Source organism: Astatotilapia calliptera, chromosome 13 (assembly GCF_900246225.1).
Source record: "Astatotilapia calliptera chromosome 13, fAstCal1.2, whole genome shotgun sequence".
NCBI lineage: Eukaryota > Metazoa > Chordata > Actinopteri > Cichliformes > Cichlidae > Astatotilapia > Astatotilapia calliptera.
In genome coordinates, this window is record NC_039314.1 from 24,704,414 (window position 1) to 24,719,180 (window position 14,767).

A 14,767-nucleotide genomic window follows, 5' to 3' on the forward strand; every position below is an offset into this window, starting at 1 on the left:
TGCATATATTTGTATTGTACTATATGTTGATGATACCCACATAAAGGCAACCTGCAGATATTTGTGCTGATCCTATAAGTCCTCTGGTTTTTCCGCTGAGTTATCAGTTAGTTCAAGACTTCTAAAGCGAGAATGGTTCCTTTGATTCACATTGATTTATTTATTTATTCACCTATTCATTCATTTGTTTTGCAGTAGCATCAAATTCATTAATAGATATGTATGTTTTTCTCTGACAAACCAAATTATATGTTAACCTTTAAATGCACAAGTGGGTCAGAAAAAACCCCGCAGCCTTACCATATAGTTGTATATGTCAGAAAGAAAGCTGCTGTACATCTGAGCGCAATGTATCACAACAAAATGGTGGATGAAAATACCAGAAAGGAGAAAAAACACAATTAATCACATTCTACAACAAGACCAAAGGAGGTGTAGATACTATGGACCAGATGGCTGGAAGCTACACCTGCATGTATGGAAATGGTCTGGAAGGAAAGCCAGTGTTAAGTGAAAAGCAATAGATGCTACTTTGAAACACTAGCAGCGCAGAAAACTATCAAGAAAGTGTTCACATCCATGACTTCATGAAAGTACACCAGCATATCCTATACAAGCCATATACATGTTAAACTTGTGTTTTTAATGTAATTTTCAATTATTGTGGACCAATCTGCCTTTCTTGTTTTCATTAGTCCTGTTTTTTTAATTTTTTTAAAGATTGTTTAATAACGTTAGATAAAAAATAAATTTCACAAAATGAAACGAAAAAGACTACACCGCACAGGACTCTGGGAAATGGGTCAGCCCAGCCACGTCACATACGTTCCGTTACGTCTCAACACCGCGCCAAACTCTCTTTCTGGTTGGCAGTTGAAATGTCAGTTTAGGTAGCATTAGCAGACAAGATGTTCTTGTTTCTGCGTGAACTTTACTGAATGGTCAGTGAACAGAAACACCCAGACATCGAGTAAATGTAAGTTTCCTCTGCGAATACGTATTAATTTGAAAAGACCACGTAAAGATGAATATTATTATCACAGCGTGCCTGCTGCTGATGTCGGCACCAGTATGTTGTTATTATAGAAGCTAGCTTAGTACATCAGTTTACGTACTTTCTTGATCAGAGTTCTGTATATGCCCCAAAAAGTAGTGGTCATGCTAAAGCTTAGTTTTCTAAGGCTCTTCTTTCTTCTGAGTATTTAGGTTACCGTGGCTGATTTGCAGCAGTGTAAAATGAGCAGCTAATACTAGCCATAACTACCTTACGTTAGCAGGAATACAGCAAGTTATATCATTGTTTGCTGCTGCTGTCAATAGGAAATATCTTCTTTAAATAGCTAGGAAATACCAGTTATAAATCTTGGCAGCATCATTAGCGGTTATGTCTTGTGACCGCCCAGGGACTTGACTCCCAACTCTTAAAGCTAGGTCAGCTAGCAAGCTAGGTACTCAGCGGAAATACAGCACAGTTGGGGCTTTATTCATGTTGCTGTGCATGTTTGGAAACTACAAACTGTTTCCAGTTTCAGAAATATTTGTAGCTGGAATGACAGCGGTGACATTAGCCGCGGCTAGACTCCTCTCATTATAGGGTCTGGCCATTTTAAAGTGAAGAGGATGGAACTTGAATCAACTGCTATGCATTGCATTTAACCAGTGAGATTCTGAAAATTTAAATAAGAAAGTGAAAAGTGATATATTTAGCCACCTTGTTGCATGTATAAGGAGCCATAGGGAGAGATTATGTTCGTAGATCCATTGCAACAAGAGTTGCCATTGTCTGTGATTTTGTAGGCAGCTTCCTAAATACTGTTATGATGTAAGTGCATAAATGTCTAGGTCAGGCTCAAACGTGGAGTTTAACATCAAAAGTTGTGTAACTGTTGCAGCAAAGACCGTGTGCTTTGTTTACCTGTAACGTGTTGTTTGTGTGTTTCTTAGTGAACCAAAGAAATCAAAGCAGAGACTTGTGTAGTTTCAAAAACATGGGGGCCCTAATATCTCGATGGAAGGTAAGTGACTGACAGAAAACATGTTTGAATACAAGAAAATGAAACAGAGAAAAATTCAAAATGAAAACTGCATTTTGAATAAAAACATGATGAGAAATTTTCTTGGTTATGATAAATCACAGAGTGACTGGCATTTAAAAAGTTGATTGTATTGGATTGAATCCAAGTGATTATTTTGAAATGAACCACATGCACTGAATTTCCAGTCAAATGTCTAACCCCAATCCACAAAAAAACCCAAAAAACACTTAAAAAGCTTGTCAACTTTGTCCAAAATATGGTTTAAAAGATTTTTTTTAGCTCACTAGTCATACTCCTTACATTCAAAATAACTTAACTGACTCATTACTTAACACACACACACATATATATGTATATGTATATATATATATATATATATATATATATATATATATATAATATAAAAGGACAGGCCCCTGCACGGTATGTACCACCGGCAGATAGAGGAGGTGGCTGATATCCAGAAATCCTACCAGTGGCTGGACAAAGCTGGACTGAAAGACAGCACAGAGGCACTAATCATGGCAGCACAAGAACAAGCTCTGAGCACAAGATCCATAGAGGCTGGGGTCTATCACACCAGGCAAGACCCCAGGTGCAGGCTGTGTAAAGATGCCCCAGAGACAATCCAGCACATAACAGCAGGGTGCAAGATGCTAGCAGGCAAGGCATACATGGAACGCCATAACCAAGTGGCCGGCATAGTGTACAGGAACATCTGTGCCGAGTATAACCTGGAAGTCCCGAGGTCAAAATGGGAGATGCCCCCAAGGGTGGTGGAGAATGACCGAGCTAAGATCCTGTGGGACTTCCAGATACAGACGGACAAAATGGTGGTGGCTAACCAACCGGACATAGTGGTGGTAGACAAACAGAAGAAGACGGCCGTAGTGATCGATGTAGCGGTTCCGAATGACAGCAATATCAGGAAGAAGGAACACGAGAAGCTGGAGAAATACCAAGGGCTCAGAGAAGAGCTCGAGAGGATGTGGAGGGTGAAGGTAACGGTGGTCCCCGTGGTAATCGGAGCACTAGGTGCGGTGACTCCCAAGCTAGGTGAGTGGCTCCAGCAGATCCCAGGAACAACATCGGAGATCTCTGTCCAGAAGAGCGCAGTCCTGGGAACAGCTAAGATACTGCGCAGGACCCTCAAGCTCCCAGGCCTCTGGTAGAGGACCCGAGCTTGAAGGATAAACCGCCCGCAGGGGCGTGCTGGGTGTTTTTTTTAATTTATTTTTTTTATATATATTTATTTATTTATTTATTTATTTATATTTATATATATTTATATTTATATATATATTTATATATATTTACATTTATTTATTTATTTATTTATATATATTTATTTATATATATATATATATATATATATAAATTTAATATTTGCCAAACTCGTTATTTTTACTTCACAAGCCTTGAATAATTAAATAAAATGCTAACTCTGGATGCTGATTCTCAGTAAAGTTTTGCCTTGTGTGACTCTACTGTGAGACAGTTTGATAACTATGAACAGATTGAGCTTAGCACCCAAGCTAGGTGAATTCATACACTATATTTAGACATAGTAACCAAGTCAAAGGGAAAGAAAGAGGAGCAGACAGGCAGCATGAGAGACTTGGCAACAATGAAGGTATTGATTGTTGTTCTCACTCAGAAAATCAAACATCCCATTTGCTTTAAGTTTCCTTTGACTAAAATATTTAGTTAATCAGAAGGGTATACTATGAAGGAAGTTTAGCAAAGCCGGGATTTTTTTGCTGGCTTCTCAAAACCTAAAACCACAGTCAAAGGTAAGGGATATCACAATGGGACTTATCAACTTTTTTAAGTGGGCTTTCTGGGTTCTGCTTTACATATAAACCATATTACCCAAGCAGAAAATCTACATTGCTCTTAAAACATGTTGTTCTAGTCATAACCTATAACCTGGCTCCAGTCAGGTTATGTGTTAAGCATAAGTTGCTACAGTGATTTAGCAAAACAAGAGACACTATTGTGAGACAGAAAACTCAAAGCTCAAAATAGCATGATAAAACCATTAATCTCGCTTTTTTTGCAGACCCCTCTGTAGATGAACTCTTGATAAATCAAAATTGAGTCTTTATTGGCAAATCAGTTGATTACGCTAATGGTGATTTTCTGACTTTTATCTGCAATCCAGGCAAAGCTAACAACAGTTGAACAGCTGGAGAACCTGGACAAGGTACTGACTGTGTATATTTTTTACCTGATTTTATGGATTTGCACAATGTTTCAATTCCATTTTAGGTTTACTAAAAATATGATGTAGTATGCCACCTGGAAACACCAACATACAACAAATACAACTACAAACCTGAGTACATTCCATAGTAGTTCTTTTAGTGTATACATAATCTTTACCATGTTTCTCTTGTAGGAGATTAAAGAGCTGGAAGAGTTTAAAACTAAAAACCAGCGTCTGCAAAAGGTAATGTCAGCAAAACATTAAAGATCTATAGTTGTATTCTTGAGCTGTCCTTTCTTTTTCTCGTTGATATATTTGTATGTATCTGTCTGCAGCTATGGGTTGGCCGTTTACTACTTTACTCATCTGCCCTTTACCTGTTGATCTCCCTGATCGTCTACTGTCTTTACCTCCCCGAGCATTGGTTGCAGAGAATAGCCATGGCCCTGCCTTTCTTCATATACCCTGTGCTGTGAGTGCCATTGTTGCTTTTCACAATAATTCACAGCGTTGTCTTTGTTTTTATCTGGTACAGATAACTTTCAATGTGTCAAAGTAAAAAATACACTTCATATTAGGTCTTATTATTTTCCATAAGTTGTGAGGAGAGAAAAGGGTTTCTGAATGTGACGAAGATGATGAAGACAATATTCTTCTCTCTGCATTTCTTTCTGGCTCTTCAACAGGGTGTGGTTCATCAGAAAGTTATTGATTTTTCTCTTCTCCAAACGCACTGAGAGAAACAGTAAGTGATCTATCAGTCTTCCTTTGCTTGTCTGTCCATTAAACTCAAAAGCACATATATTATTTTCAGGCTTCTATTAAGCTAGAAGTTGTCTCGCATAAGATACAATTCGGTTGGATCAAATCTGTCTACCTACTGCTCGAGCTGTGCCTCCTTCTATAATTAATTAGGTCATACTCATAGTTGAGCACAAGGAGGCTCAGGCAAAGTGGCCTGCTGAGCAGTGGCCTATTGAAAAATGGCTTGAGGAGTAATGGTTGTTGACTATATGATTTGAAGCATTTCATTTTGATTGTCCTTGCTTACAAATGTGTTTTCTTACAACCTAACTTTGCGACTCGAGTCACACTCTTATTGTTGACAGTACATACTGCTTATGCTACAAAGACAAAGTAGCATAATTTGTTCCTGAGATATGTTAAGATACTAGCAGAATCACAAATTGAGCATATAATAATTTAAACTGTGTTTTATTTCCACAGCATGGGTCGATGGAAAAAGGAGCTTATTGGAAATGATGCCAGTTGACTAAAGTTATTCATTCTTCTTTTTAGGTGAAAAACTCGAAGATTTAAAGGCTGCCAAAAAAAAGATTGTAAGTATTCAGTCTTTCACTGTAAAGGCCATTACACACTGAATGCACTGCAAAATAACAGTTTGAAATTACAAACTTTTCACATTTGAACTTGTAGTGTAACACATATGAATGCATTGCGCTTTTGCTGGAAATTCGTCCTCAAAATATGCACTGTGAAAAAAATACAGTTAGTATTAAGTGACGATGAGCTGGTCCTGATGCTTCTAAAGAAGAAAAGGAATAAACAGATTTTGGGTTCAACTCTCAATTCTCATAAGAAGGCAGCAGCAGAGGGAATTTCATTTTTTAATCCAGGAGTTGAAGCTGTATCACAGTCGCTTTCGCGGCCTGTTTTTGTTGATGGCAGAGTTAGGACTGAAGAGGCAGAGAGATAATTTGAGAGAGCCGATGGACCTGAAGCAGCTTTTAGCCGCGTGTCTTAGATAAAATAGTTATTTTATAATTTGTATATTCATTACAGGTTTGTATTTTGAGCTACAGTCTGCTTATTGCCAAATACAGTGGTCTGATTGGTCAGATCTCGTTATTTGGATCTGAAAAATTGTGTGTTACACGTCCAGTTTTATTATTTTATTTAACTGTGATTGAAAAATTGTAAGTTTTCCCCCAGTTTTGTCTGTTTGTTTTTTTTTTAGTTATTTTTTATTTCTCTTCAGGATTGCAGTGGTATGTCAGATTAAAATTTCCACTCAATCTCCGAACCCTCTGTGGTATCAGAGCTGGGTCTGTTCTTTTATTTTGTATGTTATTTAGTTTCACGCCTTGAGAAGCAGAAAGCATCTTCAAGAAGAAAATCATTCTGGCCTTTTTTTTTTTTTTTTTTTTTACCCCTAAGGCTTAATATGTGTATCTGCTAAAATCTCAGATGAATTTGAATCTCAGTGACTTCAGCCTCAAGCTCAAGTTTTCTGAAAATCTTGTGAATGCAATAACTCGAGAACAAAGCAACATAGTGTTTTGAAATTGATACCATAAGTGTATTTACTAGGAGGCTGAGGGGTATCACTGGCCCCATCAGTATTTTTTTTATTCCTCGAGTTACTTCAACATTTCTTATCCTGTTGAGCCTGGATGTTATAGCTTAGATTTCCCTTTTTTTGTCTTTCCAGCTTGAGGAGGTGATGGAGACAGAAACGTACAAAAATGCCAAGCTCATCCTGGAACGTTTTGATCCTGAGGCTAAGAAGAAAGCTGTGAGAGCTTTTCACTTGATGTTTATTTTATCTGTTTATTTTTGTATTGTATTTTTATTTTGTTTCACATTGCTCCGCTTTGTTTTGCTGCAGGAACTTGAGTCAACTCCAGTGCGTTCTCCGATGACTCCCAGGCCAGGACAAGGTACCCCATAATTCTGTACAGTGTTACTTAGATTTACTTGGAAAGTTTCTGATCAGAAGAGTGGAGCTCTTCAAAAGAGAGAGAGAGATTTCTGTGATGGCATAAACAAATCCTATGTTTGGAAAGGACCAAATGCTTCAATTAATTTCTTCCCCCTGGGCAGAGATTCGGCAGAGAGGGGTGGTAATGAGACCGATGCCAATGGGCACCCCGCATGCAATGGTCATGACTCCTCCACCGGGAGCACGTCCCTTGCTGGGACCAGCAGGCACACCTGTGGGTAAGCAGACAAAATGAGACACTTTAAGTATAATAAACGATCCTAATATTTCTTAAATCTCATGCCGTGCCCATTTGTGATGCATGTAAAAAGAATATTCAGCATCAAAATCTATATGAAGGTTTAGGTCAAAGGCACAGAACTAAGTCAAAGGCAGCTGTAGTAAACAGCAATGCCAGCTGCCTTTGACTTAGTTCTCTTAGATGCCAGTTTGTGTCCATCTCTTGTGTCGCTCTTCCAACAGAACGTGTTCCTCTCTCAGCTCCAGGAGGTCCACCAGACAGATCTGCTCTGTCTGCTTCGGTCCTACAGGGCGCAGTACCGAGGACTCCCTCCTCCCCAATGCTAGGTAATGTCTTTAAGAGCATCTTAGCTTGAAATCAGGCATCTATGCATGGCAAACAAGAACTTCTGCAGTGCCTGATTTCTCCTAACTTTTCAAGGTAGGAATTTGGACATCACCACTCTTAGTGTTTATACCGTTTATATTGTTTTGAGGCTGGCAAAAAGCCCACAATCTGTTTTTTTTTGTTTTTTTGTTTTTAACCCAATCTGGTTTTTTTTGTTTTTTTGTTTTTAACCCAATCTGTTTTTTTAAACTTACAAAACAGTGTATTTGTAATGTGAGTCTGTATTAATTTCCATGTGTGGACTTATTTACAGGTATGCACCCTCCAGGTCCTCCGTTAGCTAGACCCATCTTGCCCAAAGACAGGGGAGCTCTGGACAGAGTCATTGAGTATCTGGTAGGGGATGGACCACAGAACAGGTGACGATCCTTTTTTGAATTTACAGCCCTTTGTAGAATTGTCTTATTTCAAACTGATGGATTAGGCTCTACAGGAAGTGTTGGGCAGTCAATGTCAGCCCAACACTGCCATGTATTGAACTGTACTATAATATAGAATCAAAATAAATGCATTCACTCATGGTAAAGGCAACATTACATTATTCTTTGAGCTCTGCAGCTTGTACCTGAATGATCTGCATGGAAATGAACACCATAGCAAAAAATTACACAAGGGTGAAAAGCTAGGCTGCTCATTTTATCTATTATTTGTATGGTAAATGTGTTTTTAAAAAATGTAGTTACAACAGAAACTATAAAACATAAATAAAACCAGGTGGTGCATGCCAGGTTAGCTGCTTCTCCAGATAGAGTGCTGTGGGAAGTTATCCCGCCTGAAATAGTTTATAATGAACTCACACCTGTTTGCTCTTCAGCTGCACTTATAGTATTCACTATGTTTGTCTGTTGGAGTTATACCATTTGGAGAAAAAACATCATGGGAAATCATGAACTGAAAAAGATGAGGCAGGTTTTTGAGGTGTATTTTTTTTCATTGAATAGCTCCTGGAATGCAGCGATCATTATTCTCTTTGCCTCTATATTTTTCTCTGTCCTGTCTTGTTTCTTATAGATACGCGCTGATCTGCCAGCAGTGTTTTTCTCATAATGGCATGGCTCTGAAAGAAGAGTTTGAATATCTAGGTAAGCTCAGAAATGCACTACTGCATTTTTGAAGATGTTTTTTAGGTAAGACAGAAGTGATTGGAAGATTAGCAACGTAAACAATAAAACTGTCTTGACTTCTCAACAGCTCACTGAAAGCTCAGATTCCTGGATAAAGTGTTTCCATGATAAATAGGTTTTCATGGTTCTGAAACCATCTTTATATGTACAACACGTAAATGGTACAGTCCACAAATTGATGAAAATCTGGACATTCACGGATATGTGTACAGAATTTAAGCAATCTAATCGCCAATTCTTTTTTGTGTGTGTTTTCCTTTCTCTCTCCTCCTCCCTGCAGCATTTCGTTGCGCGTATTGCTACTTTATGAATCCAGCCAGGAAGACTCGTCCTCAGGCCCCCCGACTTCCAGAGTTCAACTTTGAAAAGAGGCTGCGGGCTGAGTCACGTTCACCTGGGCCATCACCACGTTCTGGGACAGATACAGAGGAGAGCGCGCCACCTTCTGGAGGTACCGGAACACTCATCACACAAATGACACAGTTGTGTCGCTCTCACCTAACATGCTAAACTCTAACCAAGCAAAAACTAAATGTTATGACCAGTGCCAAGACTGTTCTAGTTCACTTATCAGAACAGAAATCATTGTTTGTTTGTTTTTAATGAATACCTAAGTTTAAAAAAAAAAAAAGAAAATTTAGTCTGAATGTAACCATAGGTTGGTTTGTATTTAAATCTAAGAGAATGGGCACACAGTTATGAGGTTCCATTTATGCCAAAAGTGTGTTTAGCTGTGAATGTTGTTGAACTGTAGTTGGTGACAACATGATTTTGACAACCACACATTTGTGTTATAGTTTGGATTTGTTGCATTTTCTTTGAAAATTGACACTGAATTGTAATTTGTGATCCTGATCTCAAATTTCAATGAGTTTTTTTTTCTAGAGCATTGAGCAAAGTCAGTGTCAGATTTTTAACCATTTAAAGTTTTAATACAAGGCCACAGTCCAACTGAACAAGACTTAATCGAACTTTTTTTAACAAAAGTATAGATAGGAGATGTTCCACCTTTTCTGGTGGGGCAATGAATGACATGACAGAGAGAACACACACTCCTAACTACACAGTGTCAATAATTTTGGTACAAATGGCACCCCGTATGCAGTCTTACACTTAGACTCTCCTGTACATCTTGGCTATTTCTTCCATGTCCTAACACCTGTTTTAAATGCTTCGCTGCAATGTGCCGGTTGACCTTCTTCATTTTTTTTATCTTTGATTTTTTTCAACCTTAATCCTTTTTAAAGCTTTTTAGTGAGCAACAAGTCAGATGAGGCAGCACACGGGCACACTTCGATTGTCACCACTTTTTATTTAAGGGGAATACACCGTGATTGTAAAATCAAGAAATATAATTCCAATGAGCAAGATGGAATGAGTTTCCTGTAACCGCTTTCTTGCTCAGTGCTCATGAAACTGCACAGTCGAACTAATTGAACAGAATTTCTAGGCTACATGTTTTGCAGTTTCTGTTCATGAGGTAGTTGGGCAAGAAACTTCTCTGCACCAAGTAGAAGCAGAAGCAGTTCAGCATGTATTTCAGTCAACAGTTGATCAAAAGCTGCATTCGTGCAAGTTTCACAGTACATTTCCTGTGATCGGTGGGTTTAATGGTATGATTTTGCTTCTAGCAAAAGCTCCAGCTCCGTGGAATTTGGTCCACAGTTTCAAGATCCAACAGAGACCAGAGACTCGACCTCTGCGGAGTCCAGGTTTCCCTGCCCCTTTTCTCCCTGCGCTGTGCGAACTGGCATAATTTGAACTGATTTGATTATCGCCAGATGGGTCCATCTTTCTTTGCTGTAGAATTCATAACACTGTAGAATGCAGCCAATCCCAAACTGCTACCAGTAATCAGACTAAAGCAATGATGGGTGTTAGCTGGTGATGGATGTCACCAGACCTGGGCCCGATAAGAGTCATAAATGGATTTTATCCTGCCTTAAAGAAATTTTAAAGCCAGACTGCAAAACAAAATAAATAGATAAATAAAAAATATAATGTGACATTTTTATGCTTCTGCTGATCCACTGATCCTGTATTTCTTGAGCTGAAATTATCCTTATAGATTATACATTTAAACAACATGACTTTGATCTGACTTATTTGACCCAGGTTTGGTATTCATTGAGTGTGTAAAATATTTAGACCTTCTTCTTAACTAAGTAATTTTTGCTTTGGAGTCCATGTAGAAACGTGAAAATGATCGAAAAAAAACCCCCATGCCATTGTTCCTGATTTAATTCCCATTCAGCTCGAATAACATTAATATACATTTTTGGGGCAATTTTAAATTGCTCAAATATCCAAGGACTGGTAGGTGCTTTCAGTCACCCCATTGGAAAATGTGACCTAAATTTATTTACTCTGCACTTATGTCAGGAGATGTGCTGTATCATGTAATCATTGCCAATCTCCACATGAACTATAAATCCTCCACAAACAGGAATCAAATCTTCCTTTTGCCACAGTCTAGTTCTACAATACATTTCTGTGTAATTGACAGAATTTACACCATCAGATTTCTTTCTTCTTCTTTTTTTCTAGAACTCAAGTGGATTTGCCCATCACTAAATGAATCATTATACATCACAGCGTTTTTCATTTTCATCCCTAAAATGTAATAACATGTACTTGAGATGTAGATTCGTATACCATAGCCTCTGATGTTGATCTTCCTGGCCCTTTAATTTATGGAAGAGGAGAGGTTTCTGGGTGTGTTAGTAAAGCTCCTTACATTGCTTGCTACTTCCAAAATCTGTTTGTAGAACTCTTGTAAACTCTTGTAAGCTTACAGAATGTTAACCTTAACAACAGGAATGCTGCTAATTTCCTTTACCACTTGATCCAAGAAACCAATCATTCGTTGTACTGCAAACTCTTCACGTTACCCCAAAGCTTGCTCTTTCTCACGCCTCCCTTCTGTTATCTTTTTGCTTCGTGGTTATATACCTTTCTTCCTTGCATGTTTTCTCCTCAGATGAGAAGGAGATGGGAGATTGTGAAGGAATCACTAAAGAAGTAGACAGCGAGTGCCCATTAGAGGAGCAGGATCAGCTGCAGCAGAAGGAGGAAGAGAAAGAAGAAGAAGAAGAAGAAATTGTTCAGGAAGAGGTGGCCGAGGATAAACCAGAGCAGAGTCGCAGCAGCCCCTGTGAGACAGGAGCTCAGCCATTGTAGTTTCTAAGAGGCCAGAAAAGGTCCACAAGGATGTGATTGTTCTGTCCAGGCAGAAGGTGATGGTAATAGCCAGGATAGTTATTGATATTTAAAAGCAGCATTGATGGACAAGGATTACCATCATCATTATTTATATTTATTAGTGAAATTGTCCAACAGTATTGCCAAAAATGATGCCAACATATCTTGGTCATGAGTTTGATCCGATGACTGGGAAGGAGTCAGATTGAGGGTTGTAGTTTGAATTTTAAGGCTATTTCTCTGTTGTGTAGTTGGTTGATTGGTGATATTGCTCTGTAGGTGCACTGACTAACTTAAAGTAACGATTTACACTCTAAGGTCCTTTTAGGGTTAATGTAGTTGGATGCTGTATGGTTTTGATAAGAAAAAGTGTTTTAGATAGAACTGCTGGTTCACACATTGTTTTTCCTCAGATGAAATGACGTTAAAAAGAGGATTACTGCTGATTAAAATGACTTCCTGAAGTGGGTGAGAATGTCAGATAGTTGTAGCGAAAGGTCAACACAAACACTCCTTATCCAGTGTGGGAAACACTGGATTTTCCTACACTATCCAAACACTGACATGCATAACACATGAAGTCCATCTCAGGATAAACCTGTTGTGAATCAGAACAGCTTCTGTTGTGTTTACAGTATGTGCATACAAGTATGCTGTTAGGTTTCAGGCTGCTGCTGCTGTGGCTTTTTCATCTTCCATTTTAAGTCCCTGATCCTATATTTCAGGCTGACAATAAAAAAAACATTTATCTCTTTGGATACCGTCTGTTATAGTGATGTTTAGCCAATGCTGATGCATGTATGCTTTTATTCCCATACATTGTAATGCTTTTTGTTTCTCTTTTGTTTTCATTATATTACTGGATCTTTGTCCCAGACTGCCAATAATGAGATATGAGCAGTTAGTTGCATTTAAATCTATTGGAAGCAAAAGTACTGAAACTGAATGCTGAATGAGGGGAATAAACCAGAGTGTGGCTAATATTGCATCAAGGAAAGGAAGGATGCTTATTACAGAAACAATTAGCTGTAGTATGTTCACTGAAAGTGGGGGGAAAAAGACTCATTCTCACTTTTTTTTTTTTTTCTTTTTTAAAGAGGCTGAGAGAATGAATTTAAATAATGTTTAACTTCAACTGTTACGCTAAAGAATCTGTGCTCTACCAATTGGTATGGTATTCACCACTTTTCTGATGCTGATGGAAACGGGTAACATGACTCTCATTACTCTTATTTCCTTTATAATCTGCGTGTGTGTGTGTGTGTGTGTGTGTGTGTGTGTGTGTGTGTGTGTGTGTGTGTGTGTGTGTGTGTGTGTGTGTGTGTGTGTGTGTGTGTGTGTGTGTGTGTGTGTGTGTGTTCTCTTATTTTGTGGCTGGATTGAAACAAACTGGCCATCAAATCTGGAAAATTAGATTAACCAGAGGAAACATGTTGACTCTATTTTTCCTTGCCATCTTTGTGCAGAATACATTTAAACTAAGCTCTTACTTTTAATCAATGTCTGCAAGATATTGCCTGTCAAAAACTGTTATTAGCTTAGTTATAACATTAATATTTATTAGCTGATAACAATGAAAAAATTGCTGAATAAACTTCTGTATAGCAAGCAGAAGAAACAAACGACTTTGAGCTTAAGCTGCCAGTTTATCTGTATGTTTTCATTGCCAATGGTTTTACTCAGTTAGGATTATAATTTGCCAAATCCATTGCTTTGCTTCGTCTCTACTTCACGTCGTCATTTGCACTGAGTTATATTTTTATTTTATTTATTTGGCTATACAGTGTTTTTATTAGTAAATCAGACATTTTTTTTTTTTAAATGTACTCACTTAACCTTTTATTGCCATTGTGTTCACAGCTATTTAAGTGTATTCCTTGATTCTGTTTCGGTAAACATTAGATCATAAAATATTGAAAGAGTTTATGTCTCGGTGTTTACGTTCATTCTAAATGTTCACAGTAGGTACCTGGTGCCATTATTCTAAGTCCTAGCTGTATAGCTTAAGGGATGGGAATTAATTCTTCTTTTGGCTTGTTGTGTTATTAGGTGGAACCAGGAGAAATGGTGAGTGTCTATGCAAATGTAAATGTCCTGCATCACCTGTGTTGCACAGGTTGGGTCCCAGAGACACACCCTGATGACGTGGGGAAAATAGTTTTGCCAAAAGTTGGCTGGTAGGATTGGGACAGCCCAAAGAATCCAGAGGCAAGAATATTTTTGGCTAAACCTTGGTCAAATGTTAAGGAGAGAACACTTTGTGAATTTCAAGTCTCCTGTCATGACACGTAGAGTATCACTTGAATTAAAAAAAAAATTTTAATCCCGTTATTTCCCTTCATCTGATTGTTTTACAAAGTTGGGGAAAAAACTGGTAGCTGCAGCATCTTACTGACTTGTGGTTAGCTTAATGCTTCCAATATCAACAAACCGTTTTTGGTATTTTTACATGCTGGTGAAATATGTGTATAACTTCAAAATATGAGGCTGCCTGTTAAATATTTAAAGAATGTCCCAGATCCTCAACATGGTGTCTCGCATCCTGATGTGTAATACTTGTTTCTTTTCCGTTTGTAGTTTTGTTTTTGCCTTCCTAAATTTATCAAATGGATTTCTACCCATGCTTTTTGTCATTAAATTTGCACTTGGAACGCCCAATAAAGAGTTTTTCAACAACAAAGGACTGCCGTGGTTGTGTTTTGTTAATTGTTTTGATCCTAAATATTATGATCCTTCTCTTAGATTACCGTAAATCACTTTTCAGTTCACTGTCAGACACCACTTGTGATTTTTAGTGGACTTATTAATTATTCAGTCACAGGTTGT

General features: G+C 38.1%; 1 protein-coding gene across 3 annotated transcripts; it reads left to right on the plus strand.

Moving 5' to 3' along the window:
• Positions 1-815: 815 nt before the first annotated feature.
• Positions 816-12,929, plus strand: lnpk (lunapark, ER junction formation factor). 3 transcript variants are annotated; one of them, XM_026190436.1, is made up of 15 exons: positions 816-976; positions 1,945-2,015; positions 4,201-4,242; positions 4,438-4,488; positions 4,581-4,717; positions 4,932-4,990; positions 5,545-5,585; positions 6,698-6,781; positions 6,875-6,926; positions 7,090-7,206; positions 7,451-7,555; positions 7,870-7,975; positions 8,628-8,698; positions 9,021-9,191; positions 10,372-11,713. In XM_026190436.1, exons 2-15 carry the CDS (start codon positions 1,989-1,991, stop codon positions 10,494-10,496), a joined length of 1,188 nt encoding a protein of 395 aa, XP_026046221.1. In that variant the 5' UTR covers positions 816-976; positions 1,945-1,988; the 3' UTR covers positions 10,497-11,713. The 3 variants fall into 3 exon arrangements, with proteins under 3 accessions (XP_026046221.1, XP_026046219.1, XP_026046220.1); XM_026190434.1 differs by lacking the exon at positions 10,372-11,713 and adding an exon at positions 11,721-12,929 and having other exon boundaries at positions 817-976; XM_026190435.1 differs by lacking the exon at positions 10,372-11,713 and adding an exon at positions 11,721-12,929 and having other exon boundaries at positions 817-976; positions 7,469-7,555.
• Positions 12,930-14,767: the final 1,838 nt, after the last annotated feature.

Bases quoted from the DNA above. Each gene is read 5' to 3' on its own strand.
- lnpk (XM_026190434.1), top strand. From the start codon at position 1,989: ATGGGGGCCCTAATATCTCGATGGAAG. The intron at 4,489-4,580 runs GTAATGTCAGCA...ATCTGTCTGCAG, and splicing joins AAAACCAGCGTCTGCAAAAG to CTATGGGTTGGCCGTTTACT. The intron at 4,991-5,544 runs GTAAGTGATCTA...TCTTCTTTTTAG, and splicing joins CAAACGCACTGAGAGAAACA to GTGAAAAACTCGAAGATTTA.